This window comes from Artibeus jamaicensis, unplaced genomic scaffold, assembly GCF_021234435.1.
Source record: "Artibeus jamaicensis isolate MK-2021 breed Jamaican fruit bat unplaced genomic scaffold, CSHL_Jam_final contig_2259, whole genome shotgun sequence".
Classification (NCBI taxonomy): Eukaryota; Metazoa; Chordata; class Mammalia; order Chiroptera; family Phyllostomidae; genus Artibeus; species Artibeus jamaicensis.
In genome coordinates, this window is record NW_026521468.1 from 5,457,935 (window position 1) to 5,480,974 (window position 23,040).

The window sequence follows — 23,040 nt, forward strand, 5'->3', positions numbered from 1 at the left end:
TGGCCAGGGGCCGGGGGCCAGGGGATGTGGTGCCCTTCCCAGACCATGTTTGGGGCGGACGCCGGGACACCGCTTACCGAGTACACCTGGGAGGCTGGCAAGATGTCATGCTCAGAGGGCTCCGGGGGCTCGGCCTGGACACTGCGGCTCTGGGCGCCACCTGCCTCGAGGTAGAGCTGCCCGTCCTTGGAGGCTCGGTGGATCTCGGCCACCTGGGGTGGGGACAAGCGGGCTGCTACGGCACCCAGCAGCTCCTGACAGCCCCCACCCCAGGCTTTCCACCAGCGGGCTCCGGGGCCCATGGCTCTGGGCAGCTGGACGCTGGATGAGTCCCAGTCCTCACGGGTGGACTCGAAATACCTCCAGCTGGCAGAGGGGAGTCGGGCTCCCTCGGAGTAAGTGGTCTCTTGGGTTAGGGGTGGATTCTCAGCTGCCTGGGGCCAGAGGGTGGGCAGCCTGGGAGTGCGGAGGGGCGGCCTCTCCCACCCTAGCCAAGAGCATGCCCCGCCTGCCCCCGCCCGGCCCACCTTCTTCAGCACGCTGGCCTTGTACAGGTTGACTGCCTTGGCGTTTCGGAACATCTCGTGTTCCATCTCCACAGCCGTGGCCTGGAGGGCAGGTCTGAGGGGGTGGGTGTGAGCTGTCAGGCCGGCCTGAGCCCTCTCCCTGCTGGATTCTCCTCGGGGCCCCGGAGAAGGTTCAGGGCCTGGGAGGAATGGCCCCGGGTATGGGGATTCCAACCTGGACGTTTTGGGCAACCTCCAGCCCCTCGGCTGTGGCCAAGCCTGCCCCCTGGTGGGCCATAGGGACCTGCATCCGCAGGGCGTAGGATGGGCTACAATGGAGGGGGCTCCCAAACAAGCCCGGGTTCCCACAGCTGCCCAAGGAACAGGACTTGGAGAGCCCTCCCCAGCAGCCTGGTCTGAGGCACTCACCTGTCAGAGGCACCTGCGGCCTGGCAGTTACTGCTCAGAGCCTCCTCCAGGAGCCCCAGGCAGTGCTCACGGGCCTGCACCAGGAAGGAAGGTGGTCACATGAGCCCCCAGAAGCTGGGGGGGTGGGGTAGGGGAGCCGCCACCTCCGTACCTTTACAGTGAGCCTGGGGATCTTCCTGCTAGAAGCCTCTTTTAGGGGACAATCCTCATCTGTGGGGAGAAGGCGTAGGTTCTTCCATGCAACTTTCTGCACTCTGGAGCCTCCAGCCCCCCAAGGAGGCACCCTCCATCCATTCCCAGGAAACCACCGCCAAGCCCCTGGGGGCATTTCTGTACTGACCTGGGGGTACAAATTCTTCTCTCTTGGGGTCTTTACCCTGGAAGAGGACAGGAAGGGCTTGTGAGGCACCCTGCCCACTGAAGGGCAGGGCACCCAGTTCCGCACCAGGGAAGGGCTCGAGAGGGTGTGAGTGGAGGCCACCTGGGACCCTGCAGAGCCCACCCCCTTCACCTTGCGCAGACTCATCTGCTTCTGGTAGAAGAGGTTCCATTCCCGCTTGTGGGCCTCATCTCTGCCCTCGTCCCCGCTGCCTCCAGAACCTTCATCATACCTAGGGGACAGGCTGGGTGTGAGCAGCCCTGGCCTGGGCTCTGCCTCCCCTCCACACCTCTGGAGGGGCAGCAATGTCCCGGATGTCCTGGCAACTTGGGCAGTACTGAGGTCCCAGCCCTGGCACGGCCCGTGGTGCAAGGGGACGGACTGTGGCATGGTGTCGTGTCTGGTCTGGCCTTGGCACCAGGGAGAGAATGCAAGACTATTCCTAGCGAGGAGCCAGTGCCTGCCCGCCCAGAGACCCGGGGCCCCTGAACTCACTGCCCCTCACCTGCTGAAGCCCCCGTAGCCTCTGCGGCCTCCCTCGTACAGCTCGGGGTCGAAGCCGTTCTCCTGGGAGGGCCGGATGCAGGTCTTGCTCCAGCTGCTCGCATGCTCCAAGGTGTCCAGCTGCTTTCGCACAGCTGCGGGATTCTGGCAGTGGTCGCAGCCTTTGGTGCAGGCAGGGAGCGCATCCCCGAAGTACTTGGCAATGGCAGCATGGCGACACCTGGAGCAGGCAGCAGGGCAGGGGTGAGAAGCCAGATATGGACCGTGCTGGGGGCCACACTCCTCCTCTCACAGGGGCCTGGCAGTCATTTTACAGATGAGGAAGGAGAGGTAAGGGCGCTTTCCCACGGCCATGCGGCACGTGGAAACCCAGAGGAGCCACAGTGTGGCCCTGCTTCTGTCTTGCTTCTCTCTCTGTGGATCATCGCTCCTGGGGGCCTGGACCCTGCCTCCCCTCCGTCCTCTGGCAGAGGGGGCCCTGGGAGGGGCACCGGCTGGCTCTGCAGTTGAGGCTGCAGCCCTGGTGAAAGCATCGGACCTCGCCGAGCGAAGCACAACACTAAGCCCACACACTCACCCGAGACCTGTGAATGGTGCAGAGAGAGTGCGTCAGGGCTGCGGAGACAACGCTCTGAAGCCCTTCCCCCAGCACCTGGAGCCCAGCACCTGGAGCCCAGCAAGGGCTCACTGTTGCTACCTGTCACTTTTCTGCAGTGAGGGAATGGCAGGAGGTAGCCCCACCCTGGCTCAGCTTTGCTTGTCTCTTAGTGACCTCTTCCTTGCTGTCCTCTGTGAGCCTCTGCCTGGCCCCATGTTCACAGTCCCAGGCCAGGGTTCTGCCCCAGGACAGGAACCCAGTGGCTTTGTGTGCTGCACTGCACACCAGTCCCTGTGAGGCAGCGAGGAGCAGCAGCCTCAGCAGAGCCCACCTTGCAGCGCCTTCCAGGGTTGCAGTCCCCCAGGGCGCCGGCTTCCAGCTGTCTCTACTCTGATTCCCCAGGCTGAGGGCAAAGTCAGTCCTTGGGGTAGAGGCAGCAGCCCTGGGAGGGACCACAGCTCTATCAAATCCCTTACAAATGGCCAGTCCAGCCGCAGGAATGTGGTGATGGTGGAGAGCAGAACTGTCCAGGTGCCACGCTAGTGACAAGAATAGCTGGTGCAAGAAGCCCTCTAAGCAGCTGATGCCTGAGGAGCAGGCTCCAGGAACAAGAGCCGATTGTTACCCAGCGCCCAGAAGCCGGTCCGGCTGCCTGTTAGCTGAGTGGAGAATGCAAGGTGAACAGCCCAAGATGGCCAGGCAGCCACCAGAGGGTGCTGTCGCGCCAGCTCCTAAAACCAATGTGTACCGCCTTCTGTCACCAGTCTGTCCCTCTGCACAGTGGCCTCTGGTGCCGCCTCTGGGAGGCCCTGGCATCCAAGTGGTGTGGCCACAAGGTTGGCTTCCTACCCCACCCTCTCCAGGCCCTGACTCACTGGGGTTCTGTGCTCACACTCAAAGGGCTCCATTGACAGCTTGAAGATGCAGGCCGGGGTCCGCTCCTGCCCTGCCCCAGGCACAGGCTGCACGGCTGCGGTGGTTGTGGCGGCACACCCAGCCGAATGTCAGAGGGCACGGCCAGCCACTGCGCTCCGGAGCCCATGCCCAGCAGCAACGGCCCAGGAGACCCGCAGAGCTCCTCCAGGCCCGGGGAGCTAGAGCAACATGCCCGGCGAGCAGGCCAGGCAGGGGCCACTCCCAATTACTCGGGACACCCAACTTCTCCAAGATACCTCCCAGGGGCCTGGCTTCTTGGGTGGTCTGGCCCCTTCCCCCACTGTTTACTTTTTTTCTCTGAGGCCAGAGGGAGGGACTAGCCAGGAGGCTGCCTGATATGCAGGTTGGGGTGGTGGGGGTGCTAGCCAAAAGGCCCTCCTAAGGCCAGGGCAGGAGCCAAGGGGCTGGGTGTGCTGTGGGGGCCCCCTCCCTCCCCACTCCACACCTCAGCCGCAACCTTCCTGGGGTCATCTTTGCCAGGGAACAGAAAGCCAACCACCCCTTTCATCAGCTCCCGGCCCAGGCCCAGCCCACGTGGTCTAGCACACACCCACCAGGAGGGAGAGGAAGAGGAGGAACCAGCCGAGAGGGAGCTGGGTGCATTCCTGCAGACCTCCTGGGGCAGGACGAGCTCCCAGCAGGGTTCCTGGCCTGCACCCAGGCAGCAGTGGCACTGGCACCAGCCCCCACAGTGGCCGCCCTGTGTAATTTGACACTCGGATCTCCTGGACACCAACAAAAAAGCCGGAGCCCAGATAGCAGCTGATTGAGCTGCTGGCCCAGAGGAGAGGCATCCAGGGAGCAGCCCTGGGTCACCAAAGAAGCGTCTGAGGAGAGGAGAGGTGGCGGCAGGCCGGAAGAAAGAGGCAGTGCCTGGCTCCCAGCACCTGCGTCCGCCCCCAGCACCCACACCTGAGTTCCCAGGTGAGTGACCACAGACAGGGTGGGGTGGGGGGGACGACGAAGGGAACAGAGCAGCAGGAGTCCCCTGCCCCAAGGGTGGAGGGCCACAATTTACTATGGGGGACACACTTCCAGTCTTCCAGATGGCCTCCTGTCCAAACCTGGGCTCTCCCTGCTTTTGCTGTGACCCAGCACGGGGCCAAGGGCCAGACCCATAGCCTCTTTGAGGGTGGTTTTCTCCCTGTTTGCTGAGCAGGCGGAGGGCTGGGTGCCTGCTTACGCTGCAGGTTACTTTGTGCCTTTTCAATGGGGGCTTAGCCAAGGGATTTGGCTGCCCGGCTTGGGGGAGAAACATACATCGCCTGCCTACAGAGCCTCCCTTTCCCCAGGTCAAGGCGGAGCTCCCGGGGCCCTGCTTCCCCAGCCCAGGAAGCTCAGAGCAAGGTCTGTCCAGCCATTTCTTACCCCCAGGGCAGCTCTGCCTGTGTCCCAGACAAGAGCAGCAGCTGCCACCGACTGTGAGGGGTTTTGAAACAGGGTGCTGCCAGGACCCCCAACAAAGAGGGATGTGTAACAGGGTCCAGAATTCAGAGTGTCCAGGAAATACTAAAAATATAGATGTCAAAAAAATAAATATATAGTTGTCTTCAGACCCACAAGTCTGAACTGGGTGATGGGACACATGGAGCAGGGCCACTGAGTTATTTTGCATATCAACAGTTTGCAAATAACCACAAAAACTGTTATCATATCTGTAACTTTTAGCTGGTTTCTAAGTTAAGTAGCTGTGGCCACGCTTTGAACCAGGGAGATGGGGGTGACTTCGACCCTTGATGTAACTGGGAGGCAACTCGCCCTGGTTACAGAGCCTGCGTGAGAGCGAGGAGAAGGCCGGCTCCACGCCACAGGGCCATGCTTGCCCGGACGTACTGTGGCAGCTCAAAAAAAGCTGGAAAAATACGGAATGCTGGCAGGTGTAGCGGACTGTGGGTGGAGTCAGAAATGGGGCTGCAGAGGAAGATTCATGCCTGAATCTAAACCCAGGTGTGGCAGCCACACAGGTGGGAACCACGTGATTTGTGGGGCTAACCCCGTGGTTTGGGGCTCCCTTGACCGTGCAGCTTAGGAAGCAGGAAAGCAAAATGTAGCAGCGACGGGGAGCTCTCTCTTAGAAGCTCAGAAGAATGCAGGAGAGATGCTGCGGGAAGGAAAGGGGTGAGAGGACTCTTGCTGGTTGGGCCCTGAGAGGGTGCCACGTGGGTTTGGATTGAGAACTGGAGGTCACAGCAACACAGCTGATGGTGTCTGGAACCATGGGGCGGGGGCGCCGGGGCGGGGGCGCCGGGGTGGGCTTCCAACCGAGCCCAGCACCTATCACTGGGAAGAACCGGGGAATGCCTGAGCCACAGACTTCTATTCCTTTTCCTGAGATACAGTACCCCAGACCGGGCAAAGCGGGGAAGGAAGGCTGTGTGTCTGTGGGTGTTTGAAGGGACTTTGGGATTTTAACAAAGGCATTAAGTCATTACTCTAAGTCTGTATAACTTTCAAATAAATTGTTCCTTTCCTTTTCACCAGTCTCTGACATTGAGAGCTGTAAATCCCTGGCAGTGGGCAAGGTGAACCTAGTTCAGGGGGGTCCTGGGAGAGGGGGGTCCATTCAGCAACACCTTGGCTAGCTCACCGCCAGGCGTTCTCGGCCCAGGGCTCCTCCAGGCTCTCACTGAGATACCCACAACCCTCTCCAAATGCCACGCCGGAAATGAGAGGGCCAGACTCTAAGCCCAGGGTCGGATGGGGAGAAGGGAAGACAGGGAACTGAGGCTGGGGGAGCTTCCGCCCTGCTAGCCAGCCCTCTGCTGCTCCCCTGTAAGGCTGGCCTGACCCCCAAATGGTTCTCCGTGCAGCGTGGAGAGGGGCCCTCCTGGGCAGGGCCCCGGGAGCCAAGGCCAGCTGACTCCTCCTGCCTCCCTGCCTCTCACATCAAGGTTAAAGTCTCCCTCCCCACCCCCAGATGTCTTCCCCAAAACAAACAAGCTGGCATCTACTTAGAAAAAAAACATCATGTGGGTAAGAGTGGAAACCGAGAGTCAGTCCGAGTGTTCCCGGATCAGCAGAGGCGGTGGGATCCGGCCTGGGCCGGGGGCTGGGCAGCACAGGGTGGAGAGAAGGCACAGGCGTGGGGCTGTGTCTGAGGCAGCAGGGCAGGTGGTGAGCCCATGGCTACACCTGCTGGCTCCTACCCCTGGGACACCCCAGGCAGGCAGGCGGGGATGGCAGTCCCTGAGCTGGGACAGAAGGGTAATGCCCAGTTTCTGGGGCTTCGGGAATAATCACCAGCAGCACAAGGGAGTCCTCGGCCCTGAAAGGCCACAGGGCTGGGGAAGGGGGACCTGCTGAGGGCTCGAGTGTCCACTTCCCAGAGCAAGCTGGAGCCAAGGCGAAGGGGGGTGTCGTGCGGAAGGCTCAGTGAAGCCCACAGTGGTTTCTCCACCTCACTGGCCAGGCCTCTGGCCCCCACAAGTCTCCCACAGAGAGTTGTTATTCATTAGGTTGTTATTCATTCTAGCTGTTTCTCAAACAAGGCAGCGCCCTGGGGGCAAGGGTGGCTGAAAACCACTCGACAAAATAACCACAAAATAACCGGGCAGAGCAGGAAACCCTGAGGGCCCTGTGCCATCCACACCTGTACCTACCAGTCCCCAAAGCACCTGCCTGCTGCCCCTGGAGAGCTGGAGTATCAGTTTTGCAGAGGAAACCGGAAGCTTCAGTAGGAGTGGCCCGACGGCTTTGTCGCAAGGTGCTGTTTCAGGAGATGACACCCATAGGAATGTCTCCTAGTCCACCCACTCGGCCGGCCTTCCTCCCTGCCTCGCTCACTTGCCCCCTCCGCTGGCTGCCACTCCAGCCTGGAGCACCCTGGGAAGGCTCCAGGCAGGCAGCGGGGGCTGCTCCCCAGACCCCGGGACCAGGAAAGCCACCACCTGCTCTGGCTGCTTCCAGTGGATGAAATACTGAGCACAGGGTTGGGAGGGACTCTGGTTTCCCTGGTTCACAGGCAGGAGGTACGTTTGGAAGGAGTTTGGTGGACCTGAGATAGAGAGACCAGAAAAACAGAGACTGCCCCACAGTCCCACTGGACTTCCCTGCCCTTCTCCTTCCAACCTGGGAGGGTACGGGGAGGAGAGGCAGCCGCCCCAGAGCGCCCACTTTCCCCGGGGCCACAGCTGGGAACACTCAGGGCTCCCGACAGAGCAGCAGCTAGGGCACAAGCCCCATGGTCACCTGACTGCTGCTGGCTATATTGGGCACCAGGCACCAGGCACCCCCTTGGCCTTGCTTTAAATAGCCCACTGGGAAGACCGCCTGAGACCTGCTGGAATGTGCCTTCTGCCTCGTAGGAAAAAGAGGCCCCTCCAACTCCCCTATGGACCTGCTAAGGATCCTTCTGCTCAAGCCAAAGCTGGAAATGACAAAACCTCAACTGAGAAGCTGAGGGGGCTCCTCTTCAGTCTTTGGGGCAGAAGGGCCTTGCCCAGTGGCTCCACTCCTGTTCCCGGTGCAGACAGGATCCAGGGGGCAGCCCTGGCCTGGGCGAGGCTGGCTCACCCCGGCCTCCGGAGGCCCCGGGTGAACAGCCGTGACGCCATCCACTGCCACGCCCTGCTGCCACTACGCAGACCAGCAGTCTTCCCAGAGTGGGGCGCGGGCCCCCTGGGCAGGAGTCTGCCGCCAGAAGTGTCACGAGTCCCTGGAGGGTGGCTGACTCTAAGCTGCAACTTCTGATCAACAAACCACACCTTTCCCGCACAGCAGTGCTGCCTCTGCCCAGCCCGGGCCACCCTCCTCCTCCCGGCTCTGAAGGTCACGCCCCTCTGCCAGCCCTCGAGGGAAAAACTCCCCCTGCCCTCCGCCCACCCCTGTTAAGGAGTGTCTGATCCTTACAGTAGGCAATGCAGGCACTGGGCCAACTGGGCTGGAGAAGCCAGACCCAGCGCCGCCAAAACCGGAGCGAGAGGAGCAGCCTCTGCCCTGTGAGCTCTCCCCCAGGACAGAGCCCAGCAGACGGGCTGTGGGCCACCTGGGGACCCCGGGGGCAGGGATGCCCACAGGCCCCAGAACAAGGGAGGGGCCCGCCCCACTGGTCAACAGGGGGATTCTGTTTGGTGGGACCACAGGAAAGAGATCCTATGCTTGGGAAGGAATGTGGTGGGCCTGAGACAGACAGGCCAGATCTGTCCCTTCGGTGGTTCTCACAGAGCAGGTGTGGCCTTGGCCTGGTGGGTGACCTGCCTGATAAAAGCAGTGTCCCAGGCTCCAGCGGGTGAGCTACGGATGCTCTCGCAGAGCCTGCCAGCTTCCCCAAAAGGGTCCCAGGTCACTGGGCTAGCCCGCCGCATGGGCAGTGCCCGCAGTCCGCGGTCCTGAGCTGACCCGTCTTGCTGGTCAGAGAGCGGGCTTCCCAAGGCAGGCCTCCACTGAGAGGCAGTGCGGGGCAGCAGGGGGGCTGGCCCGACCCGTCCTGCTGGGTGACCCCAGAGAAGTCCCTGCCTCTCTCGGCTCTGTTTCCCCGTTTGTAACAGAAAGGCGGCAGGCATAACAACCTGCGGTGTTCCAGGAGGCTATGCCTTAGTACACTTGAAAACTGGGATCCTGGCCTCCTGCGCAAACATGCTGACGCTGGAGTGGGGTGTGAGGGAAGGTGGGAGGCTCTAGCTCCAGAAGCCTCCCACTGCCGACCACTGATCTGACTTCCACGGGGCCATCATGTCTTCTACCTGTCACCACACAAAAGCAGCTTGCCTCCCTGTCCTTCTCCTCACACACCACGAACATTCTGGAATGAAGGACGCAGATGAAACCCCCCAAGGTGTTTGAGGAGGGACACCGACAGTGTTCAGAGAGGTGTAACTACCCCCACAGGCCTCCCCGACTCTCCTGCACTGACCAGGCCCCGCCCAGAAGGAGTCACGTGGGCCGGGCACCTCCCTGTGCCAGGCTCCGCGCTGCCAGGCGGCCTCGAAAGACAGGCATCTCACTCTCATTCAAGGGAGGGACAGACTCGGAGACGAAGGGACTCACTCGTCCAGTCACCAAAGCAGGAAGGGGAGGCAGCGCTCAAATCACGGGTGACACAGACAGCGCTCTGCGCAGGCAGGTGACAAAACCACTAGGAAAATTCTTTTGTGGAGGAGGCGATGCAGGTGGCATATACCAGCTGCCTGCCAGGCCCTGGAGGACTGAGGCAGAAGAGGCGCAGAAGTGTCCCAAGGGCCACTGGAGGGATCACGGGTCAGTACGAGGTCCCGCCCCCTGCTGATCAGAGCTGCCCTAGAAGGTGGGGTGGGGTGGTAGCAGGTGGGGTTCCCACCGTGGCCAGAGGGGCTCAAGCAAAGGCCGAACACCACAGGGAGAACAGGGGGCCAGGCTGTGACACCCCCGGGAGTGACCGGCCTCACAGACCGCAGCCGTGTCGGGAAGACCCGCCTGGCGAGGCAGGGGACGTGGCAGCAGTGACTAGAGCCTGAGGTCTGCCCCTGGCCACCTGTCAGCCTCCCTGGGGTTAGAGCTGCCTTGGGGAGCAGGGTCGGGCCGGGCTGGCGCACGCTGTCCCTGGTCTCTGTCTAAAGGCCCCTGCTCCCTGTGCCTGCAGATGAGGCGGGGGAGGGAGCGTGGCCACACATCATGCTCGACTCGAAGACCAGGGCCGGGCCTCCCAGACAGGAAGAGCTAGTGGGCTGAGCTACCACACACCTGGGGCAGGTGTGAGAGCAGAGGAGACCCTCCTGGTAGCCCAGAAGTGGGGGTCTGAGCCACCAGGGGAGGAAGGGACTGGCCAGACTAGCCCTGGGGTACCCGATCCCATTTTGAAGAGGACCCCCTCGGGAAAAACTGAAGGGACACAGTGCCATCTCTTCCTCTTCACAGGAGAACTCCTTATGAGCAAAGAAACGTGGGCTGGTGGAGAGGTGGGGGCCAGTGCCAGCCAGGTGAGGGCAGGGGGCCACCTCTGAGCAGAGGGGCCCCACAGGCTGCCCAGCAGTCCCCCCACCAAAGCCGCCAGAACTGCGAGGGCTGAGACCCGACAAACCCGTTCTGCGGGCTGCAGGGGAGCGAGAGGGCGGATGCCCGAGCCCCAGCCTGCAGGGACTCAGGCCCCATCTCTGCTCGGCACAGCCTGGCAGGGGCCCCGCGGGAACCCCACTCGGCATGACAGCCACGGACTTCGTGCAGGAGATGAGCGCGGTGGGGGAGAGGCTGCTGCTCAAACTGCAGAGGCTGCCACAGGCGGAGCCCGTGGAGATCGTGGCCTTCTCTGTCATCGTCCTCTTCACAGGTCAGTGGGACCCTGAGGTTCTCCTTGGCTCTTCTTGGCACCCGGGAGATGAGACCAGGGTGTTGGCCCGAGGGCTGGTGGAGGTGGCATGGTGCCTCCCGGGAAGAGGAGGAGAAACAAGGGATTCCCCCTAGTCCTGGGGCACGCTGCTTGAGTGATGGGCTGGGTGGTGCTGGGCATCAGAGGCAGCCCAGCATTCCAGCCCGGGGACGAAGGGAGCAGAGCTCTGGGAAGCGGACGAGGTACCGCAGGGGGGAGGTCCAGGCCCCGGTGGCCGGCACTGGGCTGGTGGACACCTGTCAGACCCAAGGGTGTTTCTGACCAGCGATCCAGGCCTTCAGGCCAAGGCCCCAAACCTCAGGAGGGGCTGCTTCGGAAGGAGGCAGGCTCCTTTCTCTTCTCACCTTGGGGTTCCTGTCTCCGCCCCCGTCCTCCAGCCACTGTGCTGCTGCTGCTGCTGGTAGCCTGTAGCTGCTGCTGCGCCCACTGCTGCTGCCCTGAGCAGAGAGGCAGGAAGACCCAGGTGCGGCCCATGACCCCGCGGTGAAGGGCGGAGGCTGACCGAGGAGACAGGAGAGGAGTCTGCCAGAGCCACAGTCCAGGCGTCGGCCTGGCCCTGCAGTCCTGACCCCTCAGGACCAAGAACTACTGTCATGGTGCTGGCCCTGCCCAAGAACCTGACCATGACACGGGAAAGCTCGTCAAGGAAACAAGGGCCATTACAGTCATAAGGCCTCCCTCCCCCTGCCAGTGAACACGGTACGAAGGAGGGGCCGACCATTTCAAGGATGGAGGCAAGCGCCAGGGCACCTGGCCTACCTGCACTTTTTAATAAACATAGAAGCCGGGTTGCCAACCTGCGGGGAGCTGGTCCTGGGGTTCTGCTGAACCATGTCAAAGAGGAGCGGCCCGACCACAGGGACTTTGTGCGGTGGCGGCGGGACCCCGCACTCCCCAACAGCGCAGGCCACGCAGGTATCCTGGCCGGCTCCTGCCTGTTTCTCCCCAGTAAAAGCTTTTCAGGGACGCACTTCCGTGGCACCAGGCTCTCGGGCTGTGCTCCCTGCATCAGCAAGGTCACATGCCAGAACTCCGGGGGCGTGACCGGTGGCTGTCCTTGCAGACCCCTGCTCTCCCTGTGCCTGTGAAAGCTGGAAACCACGCAGGTGGGAAGGCCACCGGGAGGGAGTGCGGGGCCATGGTGGGGGGAGTGCCAGTCAAGCACTAGCTGCTAACAAGCTCCAGCCCCCAGACGCCCACTCTTCAGTGACAGATGCTGTGTGTGCCCCAGGCAGGTGCTGGCTCAGAGGCGCCACTTAACAGTTTCCACTGCCATTAACTTGGGCAGGCACAGCTTGCACTAGCAAGCTCACCTTGCACTAGCAGGCTCAGGCTGCCCAGTTTTCCCCAACTTCTGGAGTAAAAGAAGACAGGTCAGGCCCCCAGAACTGACCTCAACCTGAGTCCCGACACCTCTGCCCTTTCCCCACTTGTGTGCCAGACTGTCTGGATTCAAATCTCCCCCTCCCCAAGTCACCAGCTGCAGGAATCCAGGTGAGTGACGCGCCCTCCCTGAGTCACATTTTTCTCCCTGTGAAATGGGGCCAATCCTGGTAACTGCCTCCCGGGGTGAGCCCGTGGGGATAAGCTAAGATGACCTAGGTCGAGCACGTGTGTGCTCTCTGCATGTGTGAGCGGCTCCTCTGCACGGCGGCTGGCCCAGAGCTGAATGGACCGTTTTAACGGCGGGTCCTGCTGAAATTCAGCACCGCCCTGCCTCCCACTCCAACCTGCTCTCTCTTCCTGGGGAGCTTTCCAGGTAGAGGTGCCACCCAAGGATGACGGCAGGCGAGGGACAGCTCCCGTGGTACCTCCCCTCCTGCCCACCGGACCCCAGAGCCATAAAAGGTCTGCATTTTTCACACACCTCTGTCGTCTTGGCCTGGGCAGCTGTGCTCTGGCTGCTTGGGGACAGAACCCCGTCTACTCAGAAAACAGGGAGTCAGGAGGGGATGCCAGCCCCTGCCACCACCCATCACCACCACGCTCAAGCTGGCAGGCAAGCGGAAGCAGTTTCTCTGGCTGGTTTCACTTCCCGGTGTCCAGGGGCTTGTCAGTTTGGTTTCAGCTGAAGGCCCAGAGAGGACGTGCTTCCACACAGAACAGAAGAAACGCAGGAAGTCTGCCCTCGCCCTTTGCCCCCCGGGACCACCAAAGAACGGGATGTGGAATAGGAACAACAGTGGAGATGCCAGTGATGGTGTGAGGGCAGCTAGAGCTCACTGAGAGCTCACACGTGCTCGGTGGTGTCCTAGTTCTGACGCAGACAGGTGCACCGAACCGTCACAACGGCGTCCGTGCCGTAGGTGACATTATCGTCCCCATTTTAAAGATGAGGCGATTGAGCCTCAGCAACGCTAGGGAGCTTAAGTCCACCCGAGGCAGGATAGTAAAAGCTGGGAAAACTTGGCAAGGTGAGCAGGGAAACTGAGACAGATGGCTGAACAAAACTGGCTGAACAATTTTCAACCAGATGCAGGTCACCTCCTCTAGAGATGGCATCTAGGCCTCAGCTGCATTTCAGCCCTGGGCCCAGAAAAGCAGCAAAACCAGGTGGGTGAAGCCAGGGCCAGCCTGCAGTGCCTAATGACCCCCGTCGCTGACCAATCCGTGGGGACCATGGCCCTGAAAGGACGCACCTGGAGAACTGACGAACATCTGCTGAAACCCCCCCCCCCCCCCCGGAGACCTCCCCTGAGATTCCTGCCTGAGAGAGACACACAGCCTCGAGACAAAGGACCCAGCTGGGGAGCAGCCGGAGCCATTCCCTCCCCCATCTTGTTCCCTCACTTCCTCCCCCACAGGCAGCAACACCTGAACCTCTAAGGGGCCCAGAGGCTTGCAATCAGGGCAAAATGGGTGGCGGCAGCCCTGCAGCTTGTCCCCAGCTGACCCCCTGAACCCATCCCCGAGGCCCCCTTTTCTCTGACTTCCCAGTGAGCAGAGGCAGCCCAGCCTGGGCTCTCCTGTCACTTCTATTCTAAGCCCTTTTTTGTCTCACTGTCCCCAGTTTTAATAAACACACTCAGTCACCTGGACTTGTGTTGTGAAATCTTTCCTGCACAAAGTCAAAAACAGACACGCTACCAGCTGGCACTAGTCAGTCCCGCTCAGGGCCAGGCCCCTGTCGGGTGACAAGACCAGCTGAAAGGTGGCAGGGCCAGCCTCTGGGCAGGGCCGGGCTGGCAGCACAGCCTCCACTTGCCACACCCAGGCCCGAGGCCTCCCAGCTGCAGTGCAGATAAGGTTCTGATTCCATTACCTCCATCAACCAGCCCAGACACCCGCACCCAGAGCTGTCTCAAAATGACCTCCCTGTGAGCGGCTGGGGCCCAACTAGGTCCCCCTCTCGGAAGAAACAGGTAGGGAAGTTGGGAGGGGCCGGCGGGACAGGAAGCTCTGGGTTCCGGAGCCCCTCCAACAGCGCAGCATCCCCGAGACTTTTCCAGAAGCAGCTTTTCCGCAGCATCAAGGGCATCCCTCCCTGAAAGTGGCCGAACCTGAACCTCTTTGCTAGAAGATTTTGGCTTCCTGGTCCAGGTGCCAAGAGGTGGAGGCCACCCGGACAGCCCTGGGTACCGACAGGCTGACCGGCTGGTTTGTTTGCATTTTTCTCCTCCACGCCAGGCAGTACCTAACTGCTGAGTCCAAATAAGACGCAGTCCCTGCCCTCAGAGGGCTGGCTCCTCCCCATTCCTCGGCAAACTGGGGCGCCCTGAGCCCCACCACCGATCCGGCCAAGTCCGGGATAGGCTTCGATCCCACTCAGCTCAACCGGCCAGACCTGCTCTGGTGCCACACACGACAGCAGGCTGCCATACTCCCGGCACGGGGCCTCTCTGGGGCAGATGAGAGCGTAGAGGCAGCAGCCACACCTCCGCTGTGGGACAGAACAGACAGGCACAGCGAGGTGGGTGGTGGCCACGGGAGGGGTGGCCTTCAGGTTGTCTCGGGCCCAGAGAATGTCTGGCTGACTCCAGACCCAAAATCTCTCCATTCCCGTGGCCATGGCACCCAGCTCCAAGCCATCGTGGTCACTGCAGCAGCGTCTGAGCCAGGCTCCTGACTCAGCTCGCCGGTCTGCTCATGCCCACCCTCCCCGCCAGCAGTGGCCTCTGTGGTCTCTGGGTTCCTCAGAAGGGCTTCATTTGCACTAAGATCTATACACTTCACCGTCTGTACGGTATGCCTTATCAGACACTACAGTAAGGGCACCTATACTAAGGTCCCCGAGAATCCCATGAGCAAAACTTGGCAGAGAGCACACAAACTGGTTCTCTCCTAAATCTGCTTTCGAAAACACTGACATCTGAAAGCAATTGACTGTAAAATCTTCAGGGACTGATGTAGTTTGCTTGTGGGTAATAGCAGTTCCAGAGCAGAAAAACCTGAGGACAAATTAATTTTATCCCTGCGGACGTATCTCACTCTCCTTGGCACCTGCCGCCTTCCATGGAACCTGCCCCTGATTCTAATTCTTACATGGTCTCTGGTCTCCCTGTACACATCACTCCTCCCAGGACTGTCCCCTTGGTCCCGGCCAGGCTCTGCCACAGGCCCCAACGGTGGTCCCCCCTCCTCCCAGGGGCTGTTTTCCGAGTGCAGGTTTGCTGACTAGAGTTCCTGGGTTGCCTAATTTTGCTTTCCGCAATGCAGAGCAAAAGCTTAAAGGCATCTGCAAAGAATGTGAGTGTGAGATCCTTCTGGATTTTTACAAAATGTTTACTATTGTCTACATCAAAGTAATATTTTGACGGGAATGTTATCTGAGTGTTCCCAAAGTCATTCCAAGGTGGTCAAAGAGGTAATTCTGGAAAGGACCTCTGCCCACTGGCCCCGAGGGGCAGCGCAGCTCCTGGCTAGAATGACTGAGTCTGCTCCCCGGCTGCAAAATTGGGGTTTCGGCCATTGTTGTGGCTTCAATTCATTCTGTAATTCTTAAGTGCAATGATGTAATGACAATGACAGCTGCCACAAACAGGTTTGGGGACAAACAGCTGACTCTTGATAAGCACCCAGCGTAATGATGGAGAGGAAGCACAGGGGTGTACCAGAGACCAGCCCGCCCACTGGGAGCGGTTAGCAGGCCAAGGGCATTAGTCAGGGTGTTCAACAAAAAGGAATGCAAAGCGCTGGGCAGGCCAGGGTCAACAAAGCCATGACCGTTAAGAGGGGCTTCACCGAACTTGCCCGTTAGTGTCTCTTCACACCCGGCCGCACGTTAGAATTGCCTGGCGTGCGGGTCTCGGACATGCCCAGAGACCAAGGTCAGTGGCATGGGCGGGGCCTGGGCATAGGCATTCAGAACAGCTCCTAGATGGTCCCACCAGCCTGGCTGAGGGCCAGTGCGCTGGGATGTAAGGTCTGGAAGGGCAGGGCCTGCCTCTGCTGGTTCACACAGTACCGCAGTGCCGAGAGCAGCTCCTGGCCACAGCCAGCACTTGAACCCTGTCCCACAGAGGAGTGAGTGACAGCCACCAGGTTTCGCGTGCCAAGGCCCTGGCTCCATTCCCACTTCCTGGCTGCCCTATCACAGCAGTGGGTAGGAACCAGCCACATGAAGCAGGACCCAGAGCCTCACTGGTGATAACACTTCCACCCAGAAATGAGTTCCGGGAGGCACCTGCGCTCAGCCATGCACCCCATACCGCAGGCGGGGGAGCCTGAGCTCTGGGCGGATCCTATCAGTCCACACCTGGTCCAGACTAAGGGGAGGGGCAGGACTCGGCCTGGCAGATAGGTAGCCTGGGGCGAAGGCCCTGGATCCCATCTCTTCCCCTATCCACCCCAAGTCTGACTTCTCCTAGTGAGGATACCTCGAGAAGCCCCCCGCCACACGACATCACAGAAGGGCAGAAGGCAGGTGAGGGGGTAAGTGTGAAAGGCAGAACGGAACCAGGGGTTGCTAGGCAGGGTTGCTAGGCAATGGGCCCTGGCCCACCTTTGCCCAGGTGATAGCAAGGAGGTCTGGTCAGGGCCACTGGGCAACGGGAACACCCTTTTCTCCCAACAGGTGCTTCTCTGAGGCCCAGTGCCGCTCTGGTTACCTGCTGACCTCTTCAGCCGGGCCTCCAGAGTGCGGCCCGTACATTACCCTGCTCCGCCCTGCCTCAGCGCACGGGAGAGTGAACGGCAGAGTCAGGTAACGACCCCCCGCCCTTAGCCTGCACCCCCTCCACTGGCTGCAGGTGTGCAGCCTGCCAACCTCAGTGGCTCCTCTAGAAGCTCCGCAAGCCCCACGTTTGCAGCTGCCTCACGGGAAGTTTTCGGGGGTCTCAGCTCGAGTCAGTCCGCTCCTCCACAACTACGCTGATCCCTCAAAGTGCTTCCCAAGCGTTTGGCCATTGAGACAGGAAATACGGGAGGGACCTGGAGCAGAGCTCTAGCTGAGGTGGTCTCGGGGATGGGAGAGGAAGTCCTCGCTCATCCCAGCGCCGCTTAGGAAAGGACTGGAGCACCCAGGGGTGGCCTCCGGGAAGAGCCCGAACACCAGCCGTCACTCTAGTGTCTGCAGAGGTGGCTCGGAGGTTGCTGCAGGGGGTGGAGTCGGGGCTGGGGCCAGATGTGGGTGGCCAGCAGCGCCTGGGACAGGGCCTTGGAGAGGCCCCTGAACCCAGAGCCTTCGTCCCCGTCTCAGGTTCACACGGACATCCTGATGATGAATCGGAGGCACCTCTGGAAGGACCAGTTCTGGGAGAACCCCTGGGACCAGGGGGGCCTGGCTGTGATCAGCCTATTCATCATCGTGGTCCTGCTCCTCATGTCATTCGCCATAGTATTTGGTGCGCTCCCTACGCCTGAGAACGCCAACCGGTTCAAAGAGTCATGACCTGACTTTTGGGGGACCAAGAAGGGGGGCCACCTGCTACACACTCCCCAGGCACCATGCACCTTTCCCTCAAAGCCCTTTCAACAGTCTGGAATTACACATTTTTATGTGGTGATCTGACAAGAGCCCATCTTCCTCATTAGCACCACAGAAGCCGGGGACGGGCCCCACTGTGCTCACCACTGGTCGCTCAACGGCCAACCAGTGGGCCCGGCAAGGTCGGTACCAACCGGTATCTGTTGGTTGAAGGAAGGGACAAATGAGCAAAACAAACGGGTGAACAGAGGGTGCTGGGCTGCTCACTCCCCCAGCGGAGACGGTGGGAGCCCCGCTCAACCCAGGCCAGCACCCAGGGCCATTCTTCCCTCTCAGAGAAGTCGTCCAGCCTGTAGGCCAGAGAGTGCTTCGCACCAATCACTGTCCTTCTGATGCTACAAGGTAAAGCGCCCTGCCGTGAACCATCAAATGCTCCCCGTGGCCTTAGCTCGGAGGACGCAGCTGTAGGCAGGATGAGGGGAAGCCCACTGGTGGCCCACCGGACTGCCCCCCTCTGACCCCAGGGCCTTTGCTCCTGGTCCCAGAGGTACCTCTGTGCACCCAGGTCCTACAACGCTGCCTCTGTGGGAATGTGCCCACTTCTGCCCAAGCCACTGCACTGGCCTGGCCCTCGACACCAGGTGCTCTCCTTAGTGAACAGCTGCTTCACCTTCGACCATAAACCTAGACTAGGAAAGGGGCCCAGATCTGGAGGGGAAGGGGCTTTTTCTTCATGCTATACGCCATTTACGCGTTAAAGAAACATTCCCCTTACTCGTAGAGCAGTGTCAAATCCAGTGACGCCAGCTGGGCTTACTCCATCCCCAGGCCCAGAAGTCCTGGAGTCTGTGACCCTCACTTGTGACATATGAGAGATGAAGCTGCACACGGGGCAATGGGACCCGGCTGGCACCCGGGCCCCCAACAGTGAGAGGAGAAGTTAGGGTAGAGGCCCTTGGGAAGACCTAGCCCCTTGGGATGGGGCGGCCAACCCTCTGGACAGCCCTACCGAGCTTCAGACACGTCCCAGACAAGAACCAGGTCAGGGCTGTTTCCAGCCGAGGGGACACTGACAAACAGCAAGGACACTTGGCCCTTCCACCACGAGTGCTTCGGTCCAGGAGCCCAAGGCCTAATTTGGCGCCTCCCTGTACTAGTGCCTGGACAGGGCTTCGGTCACAACAGCTGTGGGCGGTCCTGAATGCAGCCAAACTCCTCGGCACAAAACAGTGTGCCCCAAACCTGCTCTGGTTACGGAGGCCAGATGAGAGCACACTGCTTGGAGAAGGAAAGAGCTTCAGTCCGGGGGCCGCCTTCTCATCAGGGAACAGGAGGGGCAGGCATCAAACCCAGGGCGCAGTCTCTGGTTTCCAGAGCGAGCCCCAAACAACTGCCAGACGCCGGTAACCAGCTTCATGCTTCCAGAATCTCATCTCACCATGCAAACCCAAGGCAGCACATGTACGTAAAAATGCACACTGAGAGTTGGCGGGTCCAGGGTTCACGCGTCTGCCACGAGCTTTGTGACTGTCACATCTTAGACACTGGTCTGCTCATCTCTGAGTCTGAAGCAGCCATTTCTGCTTCATCTGCCTCACAGGGCTGTACAGTGAGATCTGATCGACGACAGCGGAGGAATCAAAGAGCTTTTCAGACCAAAGGGCTACCCGAGCGCACGGCGCTGCCAGCCAGTCCAGAATCCTGCTGGACACCCCTCACGGGTGCACGGCAGCGGCTGTGCTCGGAAGCCACCCTGCCACAGCCTGCCTGTGCCTGCAGCTACCAGGCTCCTCCGTGACGCCACCACCGGCAGACGCAGATAAAACAGAGAAGTTCCAAGTGGGAGGACTGGCGTTGTGTGAGAAAAGCTGATTTCTCCCCAAGCATGTTACGCACTGGGCAAGGGGTAAGCTGGGTCACCAGCCCCTGTTCATCCGGGGTCAGAGTGAAGCCACTGTCCAGCTCAGTGGCCTGTGATGACCACAATGCCAGAGGCTCAGAATTGGTCCACTGACTCAGGACTGAGTCACTCACAGGGCCACCCACTCCAGAAGGGGGTAAATTAGGGCAGATGGATGAGCCCCCAAAATGTTCGGCCCTCACACAGCCAGGGTTTCTGGGGCCTTCCACAAAAGAGTGGAAGGGTACCGACCTCTAGGCTGCCTGACAGGAAACGCCCCAAACCACGACCTTCGGCACACAGGGGCCCCCTGGTGGCCCAAGTGTTGCCCTGCATTAGCTGGTTAACCCACGGGTGCTGGAGGAGGAAAAGATCTCACTAACGCTTTGCTCTGGAAACACGCAAATAAGTCACTCACCCCAGTTCTTCACAGAAGTTCACCAAGGCATCAAAGGCCACGACGGCAGCTTTATCGGACGCTTTGTTTCCTCTCTTTTCCTGGAGACAAAAACCGACCATTTATACGGTGATGACCAGAGGGGTGGGGTGGGGAGGGACAAGAGGGCAAAGCAGGATCAATGGTGATGGAAGGAGACTTGACTCAGGGTGGTGAATACCCAGTACAAGATGCAGATGGTATGTTCCGGAACCGTACACATGACACCTATATAATCTTATTAACCCATGTCACCCCAGTACATTCAATTAGCTTTTTTTTAAAAGAAATGACCAGTAAGTCTTAACATAGTTGTGCCACTTGTGCCCCAAAAAGTAATGAGAGAAAAAAATATCAAATGACAGTAGGAAAGCCACTTACAAAACAGTGTCCCCAAACCTGAGCCTGCATCAGAATCATCTGGGTAACTGACAAGAGTGGCTGAGGGCCTACCCCCGACCACTGAAGCGGACTTTCTGGAACAGGAGCTTGAAGGTTGACTTTTTCAAAAAACCGCTCACGTGATTCTCATGCAAAGGACCCAGAACTGGCACCTGAGAACCACGGTACAGGATGTGACCCAGTTTAACAGTGGACACGGGACCCCAGGCGTGTGCTTGGGCGCATGGGAGCAGACGGGCCTCCGTGTGCGTGGGGGGCACACCGCACACTAGCATGCTGACAGCGATCGCTCAGCGTGGGAATACTTGTTGCCTTTTGCATCTCCCCTGGAACTTCACTAAAGTGCGTATATTAGCTTTGAGGAGAAATGAGTTTCTGCACCTGCTCAGAGCCTGCCTGTTTTCTACTGGATTTTAGTTTTCTTCATCTAAATCGGTGGTTCTCATCCCTGGTTGTATATTAAAATCAACCGGGAAGCTTTAAAAAAAAAAAACACCTCTTATTAATAGCCTGTAACCTTTATATGTAGGTATTTAATGAGTTTTGTTCTTGCAAATTAAACTTTTCATTTCCATTCCTAGAACCAATATTTATAAAAATGCAGCAAAAAGCTACTGCTTTTAAGGAAACGTCTATTGCATTCAGCCACCTCACCAGTTTGTTTTTAATAAATTCTAACAGATTTGTAGTAGACTTGGGGGTTTTCCAGGCGGGCATTTGTTGACATTCCCACCTCCTGGTGACTTCTCTCCTGCTATCCCCATCCCTGGGAGTTTATACGTATATATTTTTTAATCTTTATGTTGTCATTTTGGTGGGAATCAGAAATAAGTACTTGTATTTCATCTTTCTCACAAGGAAATGTCTGCATGTGCCCCCCTGCAACTCCACACACTATGCGTTGGGGGACTTACTGGGTCATTTCCAACCACCCGAGACCACCCCACTGTGTGACTGGCCCACTGTGCACTTCGGCAGCACGCACCGGGGAAGAGCCTGACGTCACTGTTCGGTGCTGCAGCAAACCTCCCCGTATGTCCCTGCACACGTGACAGCGTGTCTGCGCACATGTGGAATTACCCACAGGGCACCAGCACCCTCCACGCACACGTTACCACCTGTCTCTCTTCACGGCACTCTGGCGGGTTCATACTCCTGACCGTGCTGCGAGTTACCCTTTCCCACGGCCTCGAGAGTGACCATAAAGACGTTTAGACTTCTGCCAGTCTGATGGGTATAAAACAGTGGCTCATCATCTAATCTGAATTTCTCTGATTCCTAAGTGATGTGCGCACCTCTTCATTCATTCATTAGACATTCTGGTTTCCTTTCCCGCGAGGCTCACAGGTTTTGCTATGTAGCTGCTGTCTGTTACTTATTCACCTATAGAATTCTCTATGTATTCAGCTGCTTACGTATATTGCAAATATTTTCCCCAACAATGGCTCATTTTTTACATTGCTTATACAGTCTCTTATAGAAATTTTTAGAGTGAATTTAGTCAAATAGATAGTATCTTCCTTCATGGTTTCTGCCTTTAAAATCTCAACATACTCAGCCCTTCCTCAAGGCCATAACGTGTCCCCTCCCCGTGTACAGTGTTTGAGGTCTTTGATTCACGTTCCAGTATGGGAGGTGGGAATCTAATTTATCTTTTTCCAGCACCAATCACTCAACAGTCCGTCCTTTCCTGTGGATTTACGATGCCACCCTTCACACACCAATTTCCCTTACAGACGTGGGTCTGTTTCTAGGCTCTCTACAAAGACATATAACCAGTTGTTTTAAAAAGGCTAGACAAAAACAATTTGTAACAGTATAGGGAAGTGGTTGTGTAACATTAATGAAAACAAGGCAGGATCGGCCTTGACTATGTAAAACAACATGCGCACAAAACCATACTGAGAGAAAGTAAATACACAGCAAAAAGCCTGACCCCGCTTGTTGCACTGCCCATGCGCCAACATACAATCCCCCCCTTGCTGTAACGTCTAGCCCCAGGAGCCCCTTTCTAGCTTACAGAATCATCCTGAGTTTGGAAATAAGCGGCGTGAAATTGGCAAGCAGAGACTTAGGACAGAAAGGGCTACTCCTGCCCCGGACTCACCTGCAGATTTGCTACTTCTTTCCTGATCAGGAAGCTAACTTGGTCCCGGTCGTTCCTGGAGTAATAGAGACGGCACCAGGAAGGCTTCCCATCCCTGCCCGCGCGGCCAGACTCTTGGTAGTACCCGGCCATAGATTTGGCAATATTCCAGTGGGCGACAAACCTGTAGGACCCAAAGGGACAAGCAGCATGAGATGTAGCAGAAGATCTGAGGGGAGGAGTGCTTCTGAGTGGGTGGAGCAGGGCTCTTCACAGAGACCAGAGGTGGGCAGGCGGGCAGGGAGGGCAGGGAGAGGCCCCAGGGAGTGGCATGGCCAGGACACCTGCAGTCCACCCGCAGGCCTCCCTGCTGTGGAGCAGCCCAGTTCAGAGGCCACAGCAGTAAAGGGTGAAAGTCCAACACATGTGAGAAAGAAAAAATCCCCACAGTCAGAGGTCCCACGGGGAAAAAATACTGGGCTTAAACAAGACTAGGCCGCTCATGAGCTATGCAACATTGAAGAAATCTTTTATAATCTCTTTGAAGTGGGAAAAGCATAACATTTATTAAATACCTACTATGACTGGCCTGCAAACCAAAGGGTCACCAGTTCAATTCCCAGTCAGGGCACGTGCCTGGGTTGTGGGCCAGGTCCCCAGTAGGGGGCACAAGAGAGGCAACCACACAGTTATGTTTCT

At 58.8% G+C, this 23,040-nt stretch overlaps 3 protein-coding genes across 10 annotated transcripts in view; 2 read left to right on the forward strand and 1 right to left on the reverse strand.

Annotated features, from left to right (window-relative positions):
* Window positions 1-23,040, reverse strand: part of RECQL5 (RecQ like helicase 5) — a 30,894-nt gene that overhangs the window by 2,423 nt on the left and 5,431 nt on the right. For 3 of the 4 annotated variants that reach the window (XM_037157821.2, XM_037157822.2, XM_037157823.2), the window contains 9 exons: window positions 22,363-22,525; window positions 19,836-19,915; window positions 1,820-2,038; window positions 1,447-1,546; window positions 1,276-1,312; window positions 1,087-1,145; window positions 936-1,009; window positions 528-621; window positions 78-212 (listed from right to left, as the gene is read on the reverse strand). In XM_037157821.2, coding sequence (XP_037013716.2) covers window positions 78-212; window positions 528-621; window positions 936-1,009; window positions 1,087-1,145; window positions 1,276-1,312; window positions 1,447-1,546; window positions 1,820-2,038; window positions 19,836-19,915; window positions 22,363-22,525 — 961 coding nt within the window. The remainder of the gene's footprint in view (window positions 1-77; window positions 213-527; window positions 622-935; window positions 1,010-1,086; window positions 1,146-1,275; window positions 1,313-1,446; window positions 1,547-1,819; window positions 2,039-19,835; window positions 19,916-22,362; window positions 22,526-23,040) is intronic. The other variant, XM_053660336.1, reaches the window with a different exon arrangement.
* SMIM5 (small integral membrane protein 5) lies at window positions 3,900-13,690 on the forward strand. 4 transcript variants are annotated; one of them, XM_037157827.2, is made up of 4 exons: window positions 3,900-4,276; window positions 9,306-9,547; window positions 10,433-10,592; window positions 11,030-13,690. In XM_037157827.2, exons 3-4 carry the CDS (start codon window positions 10,466-10,468, stop codon window positions 11,137-11,139), a joined length of 237 nt encoding a protein of 78 aa, XP_037013722.1. In that variant the 5' UTR covers window positions 3,900-4,276; window positions 9,306-9,547; window positions 10,433-10,465; the 3' UTR covers window positions 11,140-13,690. The 4 variants fall into 4 exon arrangements, with proteins under 4 accessions (XP_037013722.1, XP_037013720.1, XP_037013721.1 ...); XM_037157825.2 differs by having other exon boundaries at window positions 3,906-4,276; window positions 10,184-10,592; XM_037157826.2 differs by lacking the exon at window positions 9,306-9,547 and having other exon boundaries at window positions 3,906-4,276; window positions 10,184-10,592.
* SMIM6 (small integral membrane protein 6) lies at window positions 13,906-19,920 on the forward strand. 2 transcript variants are annotated; one of them, XM_053660351.1, is made up of 3 exons: window positions 13,906-14,014; window positions 16,666-16,794; window positions 17,290-19,920. In XM_053660351.1, the coding sequence occupies exon 3, from the start codon at window positions 17,308-17,310 to the stop codon at window positions 17,479-17,481; it is 174 nt and encodes a 57-aa protein (XP_053516326.1). In that variant the 5' UTR covers window positions 13,906-14,014; window positions 16,666-16,794; window positions 17,290-17,307; the 3' UTR covers window positions 17,482-19,920. The 2 variants fall into 2 exon arrangements, with proteins under 2 accessions (XP_053516326.1, XP_053516328.1); XM_053660353.1 differs by lacking the exon at window positions 13,906-14,014 and adding an exon at window positions 16,451-16,523.

Bases quoted from the DNA above. Each gene is read 5' to 3' on its own strand.
- SMIM6 (XM_053660351.1), top strand. From the start codon at position 17,308: ATGATGAATCGGAGGCACCTCTGGAAGGACCAGTTCTGGGAGAACCCC.
- SMIM5 (XM_037157827.2), top strand. From the start codon at position 10,466: ATGACAGCCACGGACTTCGTGCAGGAGATGAGCGCGGTGGGGGAGAGG. The intron at 10,593-11,029 runs GTCAGTGGGACC...CCCGTCCTCCAG, and splicing joins TGTCATCGTCCTCTTCACAG to CCACTGTGCTGCTGCTGCTG.